Below are 20,221 nucleotides of genomic sequence, written 5' to 3'. Positions count from 1 at the left end.
TTCTAGCAATTATGAATAGTGCCACTATAAACATTCAGGTACAGATTTTTGTGTGAACATTAAGTTTAAGTTGCTCTAAAATAAATTCCTAGAAGTGGGATTGTTGGGATATATGGCAATTGTACATTTAGCTCTCTAATAAACTGCCAGACTTTTCCAGAGTACCTGGTACCATTCTGCATTCCGACCAGTAGTATGAGTTCCTGTTAATTCACAACCTCATCAACACGTGGCACTGTCAGTATAGCATTTTTTTATTTCAGCCATTCCAGTAAGTATGTAAATTGTCCTTCACTGATTGTAGTTTTGATTTACATTTCCCTAATGACTGATGTTGAGCGTCTCTGCATATACTTACTGGCCATCTAAACACCTTCTTTAGTGAAGCATCTATTTAAATCTTTCACTCTTTTAAGAGACGAAGTCTTGTTGTTATATTGCCCAGGCTACAGTGCAGAAGCTATTTACAGGTGTGATCATGGCACACTACAGACTCAAACTACTGGACTCCAGCCATCCTCCCACCTCAGTCTCATGAGTAGTTGTGCACTACCCACCCAGCTAATGAAGCTCACTTTTCTACATATGGATGTCTAGTTCTTCCAACACCAATTCTCTTTTCTCCATTGAATTACATTTGGACCTTTGTCAAAAAAAAAAAATTAAAAAAATAAATAAATATCACGCCTGTAATCCTAGCACTCTGGGAGGCCGAGGTGGGTGGATCGCTCAAAGTCAGGAGTTCAAGACCAGCCTGAGCAAGAGCGAGACCCCGTCTCTACTAAAAATAGAAAGAAACTATATGGACAACTAAAATATATATAGAAAAAATTAGCCGGGCATGGCGGCGCATGCCTGTAGTCCCAGCTACTTGGGAGGCTGAGGCAGAAGGATCGCTTAAGCCCAGGAGTTTGAGGTTGCTGTGAGCTAGGCTGACGCCACGGCACTCTAGCCAGGGCAACAAAGCAAGACTCTGTCTCAAAAAAATAAATAAATAAATAAATAAATAAAATAAATAAAAATCAGCTGACTTTGGGTAACTGTATTTCTGGATTCTCTATTCTGTTCTGTTCCCTTAGCCAAGACCACACTGTCTTTTTTATTTTTTTTTTGGAGACACAGTCTCATTCTGTTGCCCAGGCTAGAGTGCCATGGTGTTAGCGTAGCTCACAGCAACTTCAAACTCCTAGGCTCAAGTGATCCTTCTGCCTTAGCCTCCCAAGTAGCTGGGACTACAGGCATGTGCCACCATGCCCGGCTAATTTTTCTACATATATTTTTAGCTGTCTATATAATTTTCTTTCTATTTTTAGTAGAGACGGGGTCTTGCTCTTGCTCAGGCTGGTCTCGAACTCCTGAGCTCAAACAATCCGCCCACCTCGGCCTCCCAGAGTGCTAGGATTACAGACGTGAGACAGTACATCTTAAAATTGGATATTTTGAGTCTTCCAACTTTGTTGTTCATTTTCAAAATTGTTTTGGCTATGGTAGTTCCTTTAACTGTCTGTCCATAGTAGCCACCTCTTTAGTGGTTTCTTCGCCCTCCAGAAAATGAGCATTTTTAATGTTGCACTTTACCTTGTCAATCAACAACAGTTCAAAATAACTTCTCTAAACATGATAACATGTAGATGTTCATAACCTTTGACCTAGTATGAGAAACTTATGTAAGAAACATATAACCACACATACAAAAATATGTTCACCATAGCATTGTTTAGAAAGCAAAACAAAGGCCAGGCATGGCTCATCCCTATAATTCTAGCACTCTGGGAGGATGACTTGAACTCAGGCATTCGAGACCAGCCTGAGCAAGAACAAGACCCCATCTCTACTAAAAATAGAAAAAATTAGCCAGGTATGAAGGCACATGCCTGTAGTCCCAGCTATTCAGGAGGCTGAGGCAGAAGGATCACTTTAGCCCAGGAGTTTGAGGTTGCTGTGAGCTAGGCTGACACCACAGCACTCTAGCCTGGGCAACAAAACGAGATTCTGTCTCAAATAAATAAATAAATAATCTCCAGAGTCGAACACAAGAGAAATGGTTAAAGTATAGATATTTGGAAAAATATTGAAAAAGTTGTTAACTTTAAAAATGGATTACTATGTCAAAACTTTTTAGATGAAATATAACCTACTTCAGAATATTTAAAATATTTCTGGATAGCATTTTTTTGTTGTTTTTTTTCTGAGACAGAGTCTTGCTGTCTCACCCAGGCTAGAGTGCAGTGTTGTCACCATAACTCACTGTAACCTCTAACTCCTGGGCTCAAGCAATCCTCCTGCCTCAGCCTCCTGGGTAGCTGGACTACAGGCATGCACCACAATGCCCGGCTTATTTTTTCTATTTTTAGTAGAGAAAGGGTCTTGCTCTTGCTCAGGTTGGTCTTGAAATCCTGACCTCAAACAATCCTCCCACCTCAGTTTCCCAGAATGCTTAGATTACAGATGTGAGCCACCGCAGCCAGCCTGGATAGCATCATCATAAATAACTTTTTTCCTTCATAGCTTTAGGAACTTTTAGAATTTTCTACAACAAATGTGTGAGCTTGTAACTGAGGATCAACATTTTATTTTATTAAAAAAAACTGTTATTACCACTTATACAGAACAATATAGATACCTCTGTATCAGCTTGCACATTAAGTTTGTTCAAAGGATACAAATAACCCATGTGACAATGTTTTAGGAGGGCTTACTCTAAAGCCTACAAACTCTTCTACTCTGTCATGACAATGATAACACAATTTTTTCTATGTTTGTCTTTGTGTTTAACTTTGAACAGAATTCCAAGCACAAGTTAATATTTTAAATTACATCATTAATAAATGATACATAGGGAAAAGGTATTTGCAACATGTGATACTATGACAAATGACTAACTCCTTTATACAAGGAGCCTTTAATCTAGTCTAAAAATATAAAAGGCAACCAAAAGAAAAATGGGCAAGGCATAAGTACAGAAAACTCGTATAAGTATTATAAATGGCCGATAACATTAAAGGAAGCTAAATTTCACCCACAATTAAATTTCATTCACAATTAAGGCCAGGCATGGTGGCTCATTCCTGTAATACCAGCACATTGGTAGGCTGAGGCAAGAGGATCACTTGAGCCCAGGAGTTCAAGGCCAGCCTGGGGGCCGGGCGCAGTGGCTCATGCCTGTAATCCTAGCACTCTGGGAGTCCGAAGCGGGTGGATCATTTGAGCTCAGGAGTTCGAGACCAGCCTGAGCAAAAGCAGGACCCCGTCTCTACTAAAAATAGAAAGAAATTATATGGACAGCTAAAAGTATATATAGAAAAAATTAACCGGGCATGGTGGCGCATGCCTGTAGTCCCAGCTACTCAGGAGGCTGAGAGGCAGGAGGATTGCTTGAGCCCAGGAGTTTGAGGCTGGTGTGAGCGAGGCTGCCGCCATGGCACTCTAGCCTGGGCAACAGAGGAGGCTCTATCTCAAAAAAAAAAAAAAAAAAAAATAGACCAGCCTGGGCAACATGGCAAGACCCTGTTTCTATAAAACTTTTAAAAACAATCAAATAAAGAAATTTCATTTACTATTAAAAACACCATCATAAAGGCTGATTTATCAAATTTGTAAAACTATAGTTTGAGAATACCTACATATGTTACATTATGGAATATAAATTAACAATTTTTGAAAGAGAATTTGACTAATAAAATTTAAATACACATACACTTTAATCCAGTAAATCCACTAAAGTATAAAAAGATATGTAAAAGTATGTCCCTTGGCCGGGCACGGTGGCTCACGCCTGTAATCCTAGCACTCTGGGAGGCCGAGGCGGGTGGATGGCTCAAGGTCAGGAGTTCGAGACCAGCCTGAGCAAGAGTGAGACCCTGTCTCTACTAAAAATAGAAAGAAATTATCTGGCCAACTAAAATATATATAGAAAACATTAGCCGGGCATGGTGGCACATGCCTGTAGTCCCAGCTACTCGGGAGGCTGAGGCGGTAGGATCGCTTAAGCCCAGGAGTTTGAGGTTGCTGGGAGCGAGGCTGACGCCACGGGCACTCTAGCCCAGGCAACAGAATGAAACTGTCTCCAAAAAAATAAAAAATAAAAAAAAAATAAATTAACCAGTCCAACAGTGAATTCCTTAAAACTGAAAACAGCAGTTAAATATATTCAATTGCCAACACATTAATTAATTTAAAAAAAAAAGAGGATATGTTGGTGAGGATGTAGAGAAATTAGAACCCTCATATACTGCTGATGGAAATGTAAAATGATAGAGCTATTATAGAAAAGAGTCTGGGCTGGGTGTGGTGGCTCACACATTCACACCTGTAACCTTAGTACTCTGGGAGGCCAAGGGGGGAGGACCGCTTGAGGTCAGGAATTCAAAACCAGCCTCAGCAAGAGCAAGACCCCATCTCTACTAAAAATAGAAATACATTAGCCAGACAACTAAAAATAGAAAAAATTAGCCAGGTGTGGTGGCACATGCCTGTAGTTCCAGCTACTGGTGGAGGCTGAGGCAGGAGTTTGAGGTTGCTGTTAGGTAGCTGACACCATGGCACTCCAGCCAAAGTGACAGAGCAAGACTCTGTCTCAAAAAAAAAAAAAAAAAAAAGAGTCTGGCAGTTCCTCAAATGGCTAAACAGACTTATCATTTGACCCAGCAATTCTAATTCTAGGTAAATACCCAAGAGAAATGAAACCGTATGTCCCCACTAATACCTATATACATGGAAAACAACTCAACTGTCCAACTGATGAATGGATAAAATGTCCACACAATGGAAATTTAATAAAAATGAAGTACTGATTCATGCCACAATATGAATGAACCTCCAAAACATTATGCTTAGTAAAAGAAGCCAATCACAAAGAACATATTATATGATTCCAATTATAGGAAATGACCAGAACAGGCAAATCTATAGTCACAGAAAGCGGACTGGCAGAGAAGGGTGCAGCAGTGCGTGCCTGTACTCCCAGCTTACTCAGGAGCATGGGGCAGGAGTCTCATTTGAGCCCAGGAGTTTCAGATATAATGGACCATGATCACACCTGAAAACAGCCACTGTATTGCAGCATGGGCAACATAGCAAGACCTCATCTCTTAAAAAAAAAAAAAATATATATATATATATATATATAGTAGTTGCCTAGGGCTTGAGGAGAAATAGGGAGTGACTGTTAATGGGTATTAAGTTTCTTTTTTGGGTAATGAACATGTTTTAAAATGTATTGCGGGCCAACTAAAATATATATAGAAAAAATTAGCCGGGCATGGTGGCACATGCCTGTAGTCCCAGCTACTTGGGAGGCTGAGGCAGTAGGATCGCTTGACCCCAGGAGTTTGAGGTTGCTGTGAGCTAGGCTGACGCCATGGCACTCACTCTAGCCTGGGTAACAAAGTGAGACTCTGTCTCAAAAAAATAAATAAATAAATAAGAAAAAATAAAATGTATTGTGGGGATGGTCATAGAACTCTGGGAGTATACTAAAAACCACTGAATTGCACATTTACATAGGTGAATTGTATGGTATGTGAATTATATATTAACCAGTTATTTAAAAAAGAAAAAGAGGGAAGGGAAATTTACAGATCAAGAAAGTCTTAAGAGGCATATCAACCTAATGCAATTGTGACTTTATTTTGCATCCTAATTCAAACAAATGAACTTAAAAGTATATCTATCTGTGAGACAACTGGAGAAGTCTAAGCACTGACTGGATATTAGAGTATATTAAGTAATTACTGCTTTTTTTAGTAAGTGTTAAGAATAATACAATGTTTTTTAAAAAGAGTCCTTATCTTTAGGGACTGAAGTATTTAGGGATGAAAGGATATGATGTCTGGGGTTTGTTTTAAAACAATCTAATGGGGCGGGGGGGGGGGGGGGGGGGGGGGAACAGTAGAGAAGAACCCAAGAAGTTTTCAAGAGGTTATTCACAGTGAATCAGGTCTTAAAATATAAGTTGGCATTCACCAGACTAAAGGGAGCATGAGAAAAATCGGAAAAAGCATTCCAGACAGAAAATAGCTTAGGCAATGGCACCTTCAAAGACTACCTATGAGGCAATAACCAAATAGAGTTGGAAAAGGAAGCAAGGACAGATCATAAAGGGCATTCTATGCCACACAAAGGAATTTGTACTTAATGTTGCAGAAGATGAACTGATAGCTTTCTTTCCTTTTTTTAAATTTTTGACATGGATAGGTCAGATTACAGTTTTATTAATAACAATTAATTCACCCAACGTAAACAGGTAAAAGGAATGGGCAAGATGTAAACTTCTATAATTACAAGACTTTATATATATATTACAGATGGAAGAAAAACACATTTAGATGAACTTCACCAAGAATCTTCTTTAACAAAATGAATGCCTGCAGAGTATTATCAAAGCCCAAGTACAGCTATAAAGATGTGCTTTTCTTGAATGCACAATGCATGGTGCTAAAAAAAAAAAAAAAAGTACTTTCCTAACCATTCTAATTCATTTAACGTATGAAGAACCAGTAGAATATTCATAATACTTATAATCACTATTTTAAAATTCTCTGCTTTGTAAGAAATTCTGCACTTATCTTCTAAAATGCACTTCTAGTATGCTTTTTAAGTTGTTTTTTGTTTTGGGGGGGGCTGGGCAAGGTGGCTAACACCTGTAATCCTAGCACTTCGGGAGGCAGAGGTGGGAGGATCACTTGAGGTCAGGAGTGCTTCAAATGAGGAGATTGAGACCAGCCTGATCAAGATGGAGACCCATTTCTAAGAAAAACAGAAAAAATTAGCTGGTCATGGTGTCATATGCCTGTAGTTCCAGCTACTGGGAGGCTGAGGCAGCAGGATCTTGAGCCCAGGAGTTTGAGGCTACAGTGAGCTATGACGACGTCACTGCACTCTAGCCCTGGCAACAGTGTAAGACCTTGTCTCCAAAAAAAAAAAAAAAAAAAAAAAAAGTTTTTTAAGAGATGCGTCTCGCTATCTTGCCATGTTGCCCAGGCTCCTTGAGCTCAAGGGATCTATCCTCTCTCCTCAACCACCCGAGTAGTTGGGACTACAGGCGCGAGCCCCTGCACCTGGCTCTAGTCTGCTTTAAAAAAAGATTTTAACTTCTTTCAGTAGCCTAAAATTTATGGCTAAAACAGAACGGGGTTCGGTTTTTTTTGTTGTTGTTGGGTTAAGACTTGTCCAATGTTTTGTTCATTAGATTTTCCAAATGAGGTTAAGCAATCTTTATCTTCATGGGACTACAACAAGTCAAGGTTGCTACTGTTAGCAGGTTCTGCTAATGTTTCTCATTATCACTGCTCTAGAATTTCAACCTTCCCCTAAATAAGTTTAATTACAGGAAGAGCCCTACATAAAGATCTTAATTTTCTATATTAACTATATAACCAAGATTTCAGTCATAATAAATTTTTAGCTAAACCTTCAGTCACCAGGAACATTAGTTCGAATTGAGGCAACCTGGCAACCAGATAAAATGTCACTAATAGAAAACCCCCAAATAAAATCCAATTTCTTCCGCAAAGGGACAGCACAACTGGAGGAATTGAACAGTCTAAATATTTAGTCACTAGTCTACTGCTATATTCTAGACTGGGGGCAAAATCATCTGAGGTCTGTAGAGAAAATTCAGACATCAGTAATTCCTTGAAATTGCATGCAGAATGTCAAAAAAGGAGAGCTTAGTCTCAAAGGATGTGACCAAAAAACAGATTAAGTATCAACTATTTTAGGTCCTATGCCAAATGCTAAAGTAATTCAAAGATAAGACCCATCAGTATTTTTTAAAGAGTTCATTTCTGAAAGTTTACATAAACTCACATTGTTTCTTCCCTACGAACTGTAAAACAAAAAACACACACTACTAGGTTCAGTCACAATAGAAAAAAAATTTCTGAGCTATATACAATCAGTTTCCTTAATACAGTACTTACACATCCTCATGTAACTTCTTTTCCAGTTTCCCACTCACTTGTACTGTTTTTATCTAGGGAATCTCTCCATACATAACTTATGCCACAATTTACCAATAAAAGAGCAACTTCAGAAAAAATGTTTGTTTGTTTGTTTGTTTGTTTTCTGAGACAGAGTCTTGCTTTGTTGCCCAGGCTAGAGTGAGTACCGTGGCGTCAGCCTAGCTCACAGCAACCTCAAACTCCTGGGCTTAAGCGATCCTACCGCCTCAGCCTCCCGAGTAGCTGGGACTACAGGCATGTGCCACCATGCCCGGCTAATGTTTTCTATATATATTTTAGTTGGCCAGATAATTTCTTTCTATTTTTAGTAGAGACAGGGTCTCGCTCTTGCTCAGGCTGGTCTCGAACTCCTGACCTTGAGCCATCCACCCACCTCTGACTCCCAGAGTGCTAGGATTACAGGCGTGAGCCACCGGCCCGGCCTTGTTTTGTTTTTTTAAACCCAACTACCAGAACTCACATGACCTTTGCCCCCTTTCAAGTAAACACCTCAGAAGACTGGCTACACACTCCCTTCAACGTGCTGCACTACCATTGTTCAAAACAACTCAGTAATCCTTTTTTGAGAACTGCCATCAGAGCATATTGCACATTCTTTTTTTTTTTTTTTTTGAGACAGAGTCTCACACTGTTGCCCAGGCTAGAGTGCCATGGCATCAGCCTAGCTCACAGCAACCTCAAACTCCTGGGCTCAACCAATCCTCCTGCCTCAGCCTCCCGAGTAGCTGGGACTACAGGCATGCGCCACCATGCCCGGCTAATTTTTTCCTGTATAATTTTTTAGTTGTCCATATAATTTCTTTGTATTTTTAGTAGAGACAGGGTCTCGCTCTTGCTCAGGCTGGTCTCAAACTCCTGAGCGCAAACAATCCACCCACCTCAGCCTCCCAGAGTTAGGATCGCAGTCATGAGCCACCGTGCCTGGCCCACATTCTTCTTAATGTTTTAATTTGTGGCAAATCCTTATTGCTTTAGTTAGGACTCTATTTTGTTTTTTATCATCTGAAAGTGATTCAGATTCAATTCTTGTGAATAAAGTTAATAATCTGATTAATAGTATTATTTAGTCAAAAATGACACATGCATATAAAGTATTAGACAAAGTTTACCTATGCCTCTGGCAACAATTTCAAAAGAAAAGTTTTAAACTATATGGAGGAAAATATTCTTTTGAGTAACCAAACTTTTTTTGTTTTGCCTTATTATGTATCAGATATGGTTATAAGCAAATTTAAAAATCTGTTTTCTGGCCAGGCAAGGTGGCTCACACCTGTAATCCTAGCACTTTGGGAAGCTGAAGCAGAAAGATCACTTGAAGCCAGGAGTTCAAGACCAGCCTGAGCAACATGGAGAGACCCCCACCTCTAAAAAAATAAACAAAAATCAACCAGGTATGGTCACATGTCTATAGTCCCAGCTACTTAGGAGACTGAGACAAAAGGATCACTTGAGCCCAGAGAGTTGGAAGTTGCAGTGAGCTATGATGATGCCACTTAACTCTAGCCCAGGCAACAGAGTGAGACCCTGCGGCAGGCGGGGGTATGGAATCTGTTTTCCTAAGCCATTCTATTTCTACAAAAGACTACTACATATTTTCCAAGTTTTTATAACTTTGCCAATTCTAAATATTATCTTGTAAATGGAGCCATGGTTATTTTCAACCAGGTAATAATCACTCAATGTTTAAAGTCTCACTACGCATGTCATTAAAGAAGCCACACAATCTGAATTATTTTATGGGATTTATCCCTCAAATTAAACATCAGCTGCCCATGCAGCAAATAAGCGAAACAGATAACTAAAGAATTATGAAATCTGGAAATCAAAATACAAACTAGATTAAAACTATGGCACTGATCTAAGGATGCTGTAATAGAGATAAAAAATACCACTCACTAGATTCAACTGAAATAATACCAAGAAACATTTTCCTGTGCTCAGGTTTCCCCTATGGTGCTTAAATATATTTAGAAAAGTATCAAGCCATTATTATTTTGAAAGCATAAACCAATACTGTATTGAGAAATGTAACTCCCTTTATCATCCTTTCACTTCAAAGGTATTTTATCATCCTTTTTAATCCCAAAACCAATTTCTTAGACTTATATTTCTGAACACTAGCACCATTCCCACTCTCCCTTTAAAGTAACAGGAACGTTGCTATTAAAGAAATCAATTTGGGCCGGCGCGGTGGCTAGCACCTGTAATCCTAGCACTCAGGGAGGCCGAGGCGGGTGCATAGTTTGAGCCCAGGAGCTCAAGACCAGCCTGAGCAAGAGCAAGACCCCGTTTCTACTAAAAATAGAAAGAAATTATATGGACCACTAAAAACATATATAGAAAAAATCAGCCAGGCCTGGTGGCGCATCCCTGCAGTCTCAGCTACTTGGGAGGCTGAGGCAGGAGGATCGCTTGCGCTAGGCTGCTGCCACAGCACTCTAGCCTGGGCAATAGAGTAAGACTGTCTCAAAAAAAAAGAAAGAAAGAAAGAAATCAATTTTCTTTTTTTTTTTTTTTTTTTTTTGAGACAGAGTCTCACTCTGTTGCCCGGGCTAGTGTGAGTGCCGTGGCGTCAGCCTAGCTCACAGCAACCTCAAACTCCTGGGCTCAAGCGATCCTACTGCCTCAGCCTCCCAAGTAGCTGGGACTACAGGCATGCGCCACGATGCCCGGCTAATTTTTTGTATATATATATTTTAGTTGCCCATATAATTTCTTTCTATTTTTAGTAGAGACGGGGTCTCACTCTTGCTCAGGCTGGTCTCGAACTCCTGACCTCGAGCGATCCACCCGCCTCGGCCTCCCAGAGTGCTAGGATTACAGGCGTGAGCCACCGCGCCCGGCCAGAAATCAATTTTCTAATAAAAAAAAATCCTTCTGTAATGTGATTTATCATTCTCTTACTCAAGTAGTCCAAGATTTTTAAATTTTTTCCATTTCAAGACTTTAAAAATCCAATTTTTCTAGATTTAAGAGACATGAACCAAAGTCATCAAAACGGTCACTCCCCATAATTGGAAGGGGCAGAGAATTACCCTTGTGACCTTTAAACTTAAGTAAAATTTAAAACAGTATTTTATTAAACACTCCATGAATTTGATTTTCTTAAAGCTCCACTTTTATAACCTCGGACATCATCCTAAATGGTCAAAGATCTCAGTTAATAGCACGGGCACTCAAACAGTCTGGTGTAAAAACTTGATTTACCTGTGCAACTTTCTAGCTGAAGACCCAAGGGCAGGCCAAAGGAGCTCCCTAAATATAAAATCAGAGTAAAAGTAACCACCTCACAGGAGGATTACATAATATACTCTCAGTAAATAATGTGGCACATAGTAAGGACTTAATAAATGTTAGCTATCGACACCTACATTACTATCCTAAAGGTAATACCATATATCCATTATAGATACGGCATTCTAAGTTTTAGCATTTTTTAAGTGCCCATTCTATTTACCTTGCTAGTAAGTTCACAACAGAAATTTAACTTATTATTTGTATTATAACTGTTATGGACTGCATGTTTGTGCCCCATCCCCCAACAGGATGGTAGGAGGTGAGGCTTTTGGGAGGTAATTTGGTCATGAGGGTGAAGCCTCCTCATGAGATTAGTGTACTTGTAGGAAGAGGAAGAGCGCTAGGTACCTCTCTTACTCCAAGGAAAAGTTATCTGCAACCCAGAAAAGGGCCCCAACCATGATCTCTGACTTCTAGCCTCCAGAACTTTGAGAAATAAATTTCTATTGTTCACAAGTCACCCAGTCTATGGTAATTTTTTGTAAGAGCCTAAACTAAGACAATAACCAAAATATTTTTATACATATTTGTTACTAAAACAAATCAAGTAAAGATATTTAAAGGGGACTATTCACTTTCCATCTTAAATATATATTCCAACATCTGGATTTTCCAATTCTCATATGGAAGATCTTTTTTTTTTCTTTTGAGACAGGGTCTCACTCTGTTGCCCAGGCTACAGTGTCGTAGCATCAGCCTAGCTCAGAGCAACCTCAAACTCCTGGGCTCAAGTGATCCTCCTGCCTCAGCCTTCCAAGTAGCTGGGACGACAGGCCTGTGCCACCACACCCAGCTAATTTTTTCCATTTTTAGTTGTCTGGCTAATTTCTTTCTATTTTTAGTACAGATGTGGTCTTGCTCTTGCTGAGGCTGGTCTTGAACTCTTGAGCTCAAGTGATCCTCCTGTCTGGGCCTCCCAGAGTGCCAGGGTTAAAGGCATGAGCCACCACGCCTGGCTGGAAGATCTTTTAAACAATACCAAACCTGGGCAATCTGAATTAAATTTACTTCTTCAATTTAGTTTCTACCATTTCATTCACTATCAACTCAGAGATATATAAGCATAATCTCTGAATAACAATTTCTCACTGAATAAAGTTGAAATAAATTAGTCCTGTGTTGACAAAACACAACCAAGGAGGCTCAAGCATACTCAGACATCTAGGTAGCTGTATGTAAAGCAGTCCAAAAGAAGTCCAAGAACATAAAGAATTAAACCTTTTGAAAATTATCTTTAAGCAAGTTAGAGTTCTGCAGTCCTAAACCCTGAATTTATAACTCTTCCTCACTGTTATTTTCCTATAACTAAATTAACAAAGGTAGACCAATTTGCTGGATGGCCTCCTTTATCTTACCTGTCTTCAACAGACATGTTCTTCTGGAACCTTAGATGGGGATCACTAATAGTAAGTTGTAAAGATGGAACAGAATATTTTATCATGATGAATAGTTGTTATGTTGACAAATGCTCTAACCAGCCTTAAAGCTTTAAAAGCTTTGCTTTTAATTACCATTTACAATTGCATCAATAACACCTATAGCTCACATTTCTATATTTTAAAGTCTTCACAGAGATTTTTATAAATATCATTCATAAAAGCTCTAAGGTTATCAGTGTCCTAATAGGTTACCTTACTATCTGTAAGGGAGCAATTTTCCTATAAATGCTTTGCTGTTAATAAGTGCTCAATAAATACTGTTTCCTAACAACAAATCTGAAGAAAGAGGACTCAACATGCTGTAAAGTATTTATTAGGGCTCAAATCCTTTATTCCAGTAAGAAATAATCCTTATTCCAGCAAGAAATAATCCTTATTTTATCAAATCTAAGACAGTGATGCTGGTGTTATAAAAAAAAAAAATTATTGGCCAGCATGGTGGCTCATGCTGTAATCCCAGCACTCTGGGAGGCTGAGGCAGGAAGATCACTTGAGCTCAGGAGTTGAGACCCGTCTCAGCAAGAGTGAGATCCCATCTCCACTAAAAAAAGAAAGAAATTAGCCAGGCAACTAAAAATAGAAGAAAAAAAATTAGCCAGGCATGCTGGCAAAGGCCCATAGTCCCAGCTACTTGGGAGGCTGAGGCAGGAGGATTGCTTGAGCCCAGGAGTTTGAGTAGGCTGACGCCATGGCACTCTAGTCCAGGAAACAGAGTTAGACTCTGTCTCCAAAAAAAAAAAAAAAGAATTAAAGAGCCATAAAATAGAGTATACTAAAATATAAATGACATTGGCAGGTAGGTTAAGTCTGGTGTGGGGCTTTTTGAGGAGGACAGACGACAGAAAATAGATTAATTTTTTTTTTCCTGAACAAATGAAGCGTAAGAAATCATGCATATTTCCTTATTTAAAAAAAAATTATTTAAGAGTTTCTTTAATATAAATTAGTGTTAAGTCTAATAAAGAAGTGTTCTAGTAAGGAATACTTTTGAGTATATAACAAATGCTTTCTGAATTATCAGTTTGGAATTCACTAAAAAATGGAACACACCTATATTTCATTACCTTAATCAGAATAAAATCAAAACTACAAAAAGTTAACTGAAATAGCTTAAGCTTTCTATATCATTTAAATTTTTACATTACGCATATCATGAAAGAGGCACTCCCGGTTTCTGACTCTATATATCCTCACTGCTATGATGGTTTTAGATAAATACTGCAGGAGTTCCAAGGACCAAAACACCCGCACTAAGTTATGGTCATTATCAGGAGTTATTTGAAAAGACAGTTCCTACTAATGGAAAGGAAGTAAATTTGTTAAAAAGTCTTCATTAACTGTTGACTTGATCAACAATTTATTTTTACTGTAACATAAAATTGACACAGTAACAAAATAAGTTCAGAGGTATTCTCAGTGTTCTAAGTCATCTCCTACTTTGTTTCTTGTGAGCGATTGACCCCTAGGGGAAAAATTCAAGGAAGCAAGGAAATTCAGATAGTATGTCAATCAGATCAATAAACTGGACAAAAAGATAGCAAGGCCAAAACAGATACTATAATATATGTAACAAGGAAAAACTACCTTTGCCACTCCTACATCCATACTCCCCAAAGCTAACAATCCCACAGATTACAGATATTAAATAAGCAAAAGCAGGACAAAGCAAAAAAAAAAAAAAAAAAATTTGTGAAATACAGGTCTCATGTCTCCAACGCAGATCCTGTGGTTAAAACATTCTGGAGCCAATTAATTCAGGGAGGAAAAGATGTTAAAAACCTATCAGTATGTAAAAAGTTAAAAGTGTTATATTATAAAAAATTTAAAGAATGACTGGCAGTCCCACTGCCTTCAGAAATGATTATGCCAAATAGAGAAAAGAGTTTAACTTTAAAATAAATTATACTAAATGTTCCAGGACTAACATTTGAAAAGGGAGAAGAGTGGTAGAGAAAGCTCTGTGCCAACTTTTAACTGCAGCTGTAGTGGAACACACTAAAAGCCTTGTTTTAAGACAAAAGCAGTGAAATAAAAAACAATGGTTTTAGACTTATCCCAGTGCTAACTGCTCATGACCATAAATTTGCCTTTTTCCAACGACGGATTAATGGGACAAAAGGCCATACAATAAGGGAAAAAGTAGAAGAAATGCAATTGAACAAACTTCTCACACAAGAATGAAACATAAAACCTGTTTACGAATTTTCATACAGAATTTAAGGTAAAAACACTCAAAAATGAAGAAATCTACACATACAACGAAATTGGAAATTAAAATCATTCTTTTAAACAGGACTGAAGTTTTAAAGTATTTAATTTAATCAGTGTATACCACAGGGGATCCTTCAATACTACCTATTCCACACAGAGGGTTCTCCACACTCCTCTCCCAGTTAACTCAGACAAAAATATTACAATTTGCAACCATTATTTTCTTTCACATACAGTTTGTATTTTTTTTTTTTTTAACAAACCTTGGAGTGAGATTATTCTAACTGATAGCCATTTACCTTAACTATTAGTTGTACCAAACAATGATACTTTTTGGAAATTAAACTTCATTCCACTAAAGTTAGTCAGTAGATTTTGCTAAACAATGCTTTGCTAGAAAAGTCACCACATAAATTCTATTTTGTACAACTAATTTTCCCAGTATCTATAAATGAAAATTTGTATTTGACATATGAATTTGCCTCAACATGGACACACAATACCTTTTGCAGTTTGTCACTAATAACTTATCTGTTTACTTAGTAATTTTAAATATCTACATGGGAAAAGTATAGTGTTTGCTAACTATTAACATAAAAGATGAAGTTTAACTGTTGGTAAGGGTACTGCTCTTACATAAGATTCTAAAAATTTGCTTTTACTAGGTAGTCAGTGACTATCACAGGCATGAATATTAAACATTCCTGTATCAATCCCATTTTCTACAAAGCTGACCCAATTTCAAGCCTGAAACTAAGGTTTCTACCTTTAGAAGGGTAGAAAACAAGAGTTAAGTAATTGGGTAATCCTAAAAATACACATCACAACTACATGACTAACATACTCATTTAAAACTTGTGCCAAGACAACCCCTCCCTTCAAAACAAACTAAAATTGACTCACTGGCCTATTTTACTTAATTTTGAAAACAAAAAAAAATAAAATTAAATGGATTCCTAGGCATTCATTTCTTCTCTCTGCCCCCACCATTTAAAACATTCGAGTCTTCAATCTGCGTGATTCCTCCCTACAAAAACACCACAAAAACACCAAAGCAAAAACAAAACAAAAAAAACCATTTCCAAGTTATCTACCTTGGAGTTAAAACAAAACAACAAAAACAAAACACTGGATTCTGTAATGATAACCACTGTTCTAAAATCATGGAAATCAACAGAAACAATGTCTGTGGTCGCTAAGGAGCCAACCCCCACTGAGAAGCCATCTCACCTCAGATGATACTTTTCACCTGTAAGACCACCCCATTTGCCAGAGTTAACCACCCGAGCCAAAGGTTTCAATTTTGTCTCCCTAAAGTGGGAAACTATCAATCTCCCCACATGACACGTTCCACCCTGTTTGGATATTTCTACACGTAGGAAAAAAAGGCTAGTAAAGTTGGTAGCTGGGTGAGGACAAAGGGCATTCTGAAAAAAGCACTGACAGAGGTAAATGGAGAATGAGGACAGAAAGACGGCTAAAATAAAGTTCCCTCCAGTGGATAATGGCAAGGAGACGCTGGCACCCTTTTTCTTTTCTTTTCTTTTCTTTTTTTTTAACCACCCCTAAGGTCCTATTCTTCACTACCGCCCATTGGAATGCAAAGTTGGCACTACCAACAACCAGGAAGCCCAAAAAATCCTCAAAATGTCAGGGCACTAGGTAGCTTCTGGAATGACACTAACGCCTGTCCCCCATCCTCAGCTCCCCAAAAACAAAAGTCCAATCTTGTAAGTGCAGGTCACCCTGCCCTCTGGGGCAGTTCCAGCCTGCGCAGGGAGGGTTCTGAAAGGAAGACGAGAAAGGAAAGACAGACCACCTCTCTTTCCATTCTCCCACAGCTGGGGAAACAAAGACAGCCCTCCTCCAGTAGCCACTACCCTAACCTAAGAGGCTTTCCCATTTCTCGGTGCAGTCTGCCCTCCCGCTCCCGCCCCCGCCCCCATGACAAAGAAAAGGGACTTGGTGAGCAAGGCCTTCCTGCCTCCACGTATGGGGGAGGGGGCTGCCTAGATGAGAAGCCCCCTCCATTCACCCGTGCTCACACTCCTTGCCCCAAAAGCAGCCGAAAGCGAAGGGAAGCAGAGGCCTCGGCCGGGAAGCCAGGTCCGGGATGGGGGTGGGGGTACCTTGAAGTAGCCGCCTTCGTAGAGGGTGTTAGGGGGTCCGAAGATGGCCACCTCCCAGTTGTAGAGGTCGGACTCATCCACCAGGGTGATCCGGAAGCCCTCCACCGGTTCCTCCTGCAGGGATTTCAGCTCGAGCATCAGGGCCTTTTGCGAGCTGGTCATCTGCTGCTGGGCCATCGCGGCGGTGACGGCGCCGGGCCGGGGCCCCAGTCCTCACGCACCGGCCGGGCCGGACCAGGCCCCTCCCCTCCGCTCGCCCTCGGGCCGGGCCGCCCCGGGTCCCTGTCTTTACACAGCCGGCGGGCCGGACCAGGCCCCAGACGGCCCGTGGGCCCGCCCGGGGTCCTCCTCCCACACGACGCGGGCCGGGCCGGGCCCTTCTCCTCACACTCCGGCCGGGTGGGGGAAGGGGTTGAGGGAGTTAGGGGAATTCGCTCCTGGTCCCGGGCCTCCCCCCCCCGGAGGGGGCCTCAACTTGGGGGGGGGGAGAGAAGGTGGAAGCGGAGGAAGGCGGCGGAGGGCCGGCGATGGTGAAGCGAGGGGGCCAGGCCGGCCCGGGAGCGCCGCGCTCGCTCGCCCTCTTGTTCTCCTCGGGGGCCGCAGGGGCAGGAGGGCGCGCGGGGCCAGAGAGGGAGGGGGGAGCGCGGCGCGCTGGGGTCTCGCGGCGGCGGTGGCGGCGGCGGCTGCGCGGGGGGAGGGGCGACGGCGGAGGAGGAGGAGGAGGAGAAGAGCGAGAGCGCCTCGCACCGCGGGAGCGACGGAGCCGAGAAGAAGGGAGGGAGGGAGGGAGGAAGGAGGGGCGCACGCCGGGAGGGGGGCGGCTCTCGGCGGCTGGCTGCCCGACGCGCGTGCGCGCGCCCCTCCCTCCCCCGCCCGCCTCGCCCTCCTCCACCTCCTCCTCCTCCTACTTCCCCGCCTCCTCTCCTCCCGCCCCAGCTGTGGCGGCTCTTTGTGACGCCAGCGCGTGTCCCCCGCCCTTAAAGGGCCAAGCGGCAGTGGGGCCTTGGGCAGGCTGCCGGGATCACCTGGGCCCCAAAGTGACGGTTGTGTGGCTGGACGCTGCAGTTCCAAAGGCGTGCACCGGAAGGGACCACAGGTCCTACACCTCTCGGCGTCTTCCCCCTATGCATATCCAAGGGCCTCTGCAGCCGTCCTCAGAGGAGCCCTGGTCGTCTGCAGGCACCTCTCTGTGACACCCAGCCTGAGGGCCCTGCACCTAATAGGTGCTTGATTAGGATGTGCTGAGAATGTGGGTCTTACGGGGCAACTAGCCTTCCCGACATCTCTCTTGCAAGTCCTGCCCTCAGGCCAGTGTGCCTTTGGGCAAGTCACCCACCGGAGGGGGCGGGGGGGCGTAGTTTCCCATACAAGAAATTGAGGAAGGTAGATAGGCCAGCTCCCTACTTCCCTTCCTAACTACAAAGAGGAAGTTATGGGGAAAGACAGAGAAATAAAATAACAAACTGAACCTGAGTCAGTTCCTTCTCAGTGTGATTTGAGCCAAGTGCTCTGGGTAACCATCAGCTTACCCGTTTGTAAAATAAAGTACTGTGGCTGGACTTTGACCCCCTAGAGGTCCTTTTAGCTTGAATGGCCAACCTGGAACTGAGGGACTTTTTAGATAATCATGACTGAAGTAAGACATGGAGAGAGCCTTCAGTCCCCATAATTGAGAATACAGTACTCCTGGGCAGGGGAAGGAGGAAGAAGGGGAGTAGGGCAAAAAGAAAAAAAAAAAAAAAATAGAATACAATACTCCTTTCTCTTTGGAAGGCATGTCCTATGATAACTGCCTAAACTTTTTCCTACAAAAGCCAGGATTCCATAAGAGTTCTACACACACAATTTTGGAATCAGAAGGATCTTGTTTCAACCGTGGCTCTGTCGTTTATATTACCTCTCTCTGTTTCATAAGCTTCTGTAAAAGGCGATTAATTATACTTAACACAAGCAATTGTAATGATTAAATGAGATCATCGATATACAGCATTTAGCATAGTGACTGGCACATGGTAAATGATCCATGAATAGGAACTTTAAAGAAAGAAAAAGATTTAAGACACAGCTGTATTCTAGATGACAACCTTCATTTTTAAGACTTTATTTTTACAATAGTTTTCTTGCTCTGTCGTCCAGGTTGAAGTACAGATCATAACTCACTGCAACCTCCAACTCCTGGCTCAAGGATCCTCCTGCCTCAGCCTCCTGAGTAGCTGGGACTACAGGATCATCCTACCATACACGGCTAATTTTTTAATTTTTTAGGGAGATAAGGCCTTGCTATGGTGCCCAAGCTGGTCTGAAACTCCTGCCCTCAAGCAGTCCTCCTGCCTTGGCCTCCCTAAGTGCTAGGATTGGAGGTTTCAGCCATTGTGCCTGGTAATAAGCCAATATTGATACATTACTGTTCACTAAAGTTCATACTTTATTCATATTTCCTTAGTTTTCACCTAATGTCCTTTTTCTCTTCCAGGATCCCATCCAGGATACCAGACCTACATTTCATTTTCATATTTCCTTAGCCTTCTCTGGACTGTGATAATTTCTTAGACTTTTCTTGTTTTTGATGACCTTGATACTTTTGAAAAGCACTATTCAAGTAATTTATAGAATGTCCCTCAATTGGGATTTGTGATATTTTTTTCATGCTTAGACTGGGGTTACATGTTTTTGAGAAGATCATAGAGATAAAATGCCATTTCATCACATCATATCAAGAGCACATAATAGCAATACGACTTGGCAATGTTGATGTTGACCTTGATCACCTGGGTGAGGTAGTATGCCAGGTCTCTCCACTTTAAAGTTACTCTTCCCCTCCCACCTTTCTTTACTGTACTCTTTGGAAACCACTATGCACAATCCACACTTAAGGAGCCCCTTTATTTTTTAGTCCTCTTTTTCTCAAAGATGGAGGTCTTGAGACCAAAATCCAGAGGAATCAGAGCTTCCCTCAGAAGAGAGGGAGTATCTTAATCAATGCAGCACCTCCTCCCAAAATGATGGCTTATGCCTGAATCTGTCTTTCCCTCCTCCACCACTCAATTTTGCGACAAGAAGATTGTTGACCTGGAAACATGGGAGATGATGTTGACACCTTTAATAGCAAGCCTATGAGTAGACAAATAGGCAGAAAGTTCATCTTCAAAGCATTTCACCCACGTAAAACTCATCACAGCTC

The 20,221-nt window shown here is 41.2% G+C and overlaps 1 protein-coding gene across 1 annotated transcript in view; it reads right to left on the bottom strand.

Annotated features, from left to right (window-relative positions):
- UBE2R2 (ubiquitin conjugating enzyme E2 R2) overlaps positions 1 to 17,775 on the bottom strand; it is an 87,988-nt gene extending 70,213 nt beyond the window's left edge. The window contains exon 1 of the mRNA XM_069476521.1: positions 17,041 to 17,775. Coding sequence (XP_069332622.1) covers positions 17,041 to 17,217 — 177 coding nt within the window. The 5' untranslated portion in view covers positions 17,218 to 17,775. The remainder of the gene's footprint in view (positions 1 to 17,040) is intronic.
- Positions 17,776 to 20,221: the final 2,446 nt, after the last annotated feature.

The sequence above is a fragment of the Eulemur rufifrons genome, chromosome 7 (genome assembly GCF_041146395.1).
Source record: "Eulemur rufifrons isolate Redbay chromosome 7, OSU_ERuf_1, whole genome shotgun sequence".
NCBI classification, from domain to species: Eukaryota; Metazoa; Chordata; class Mammalia; order Primates; family Lemuridae; genus Eulemur; species Eulemur rufifrons.
This window is presented reverse-complemented; position numbering and strand designations above follow the sequence as displayed.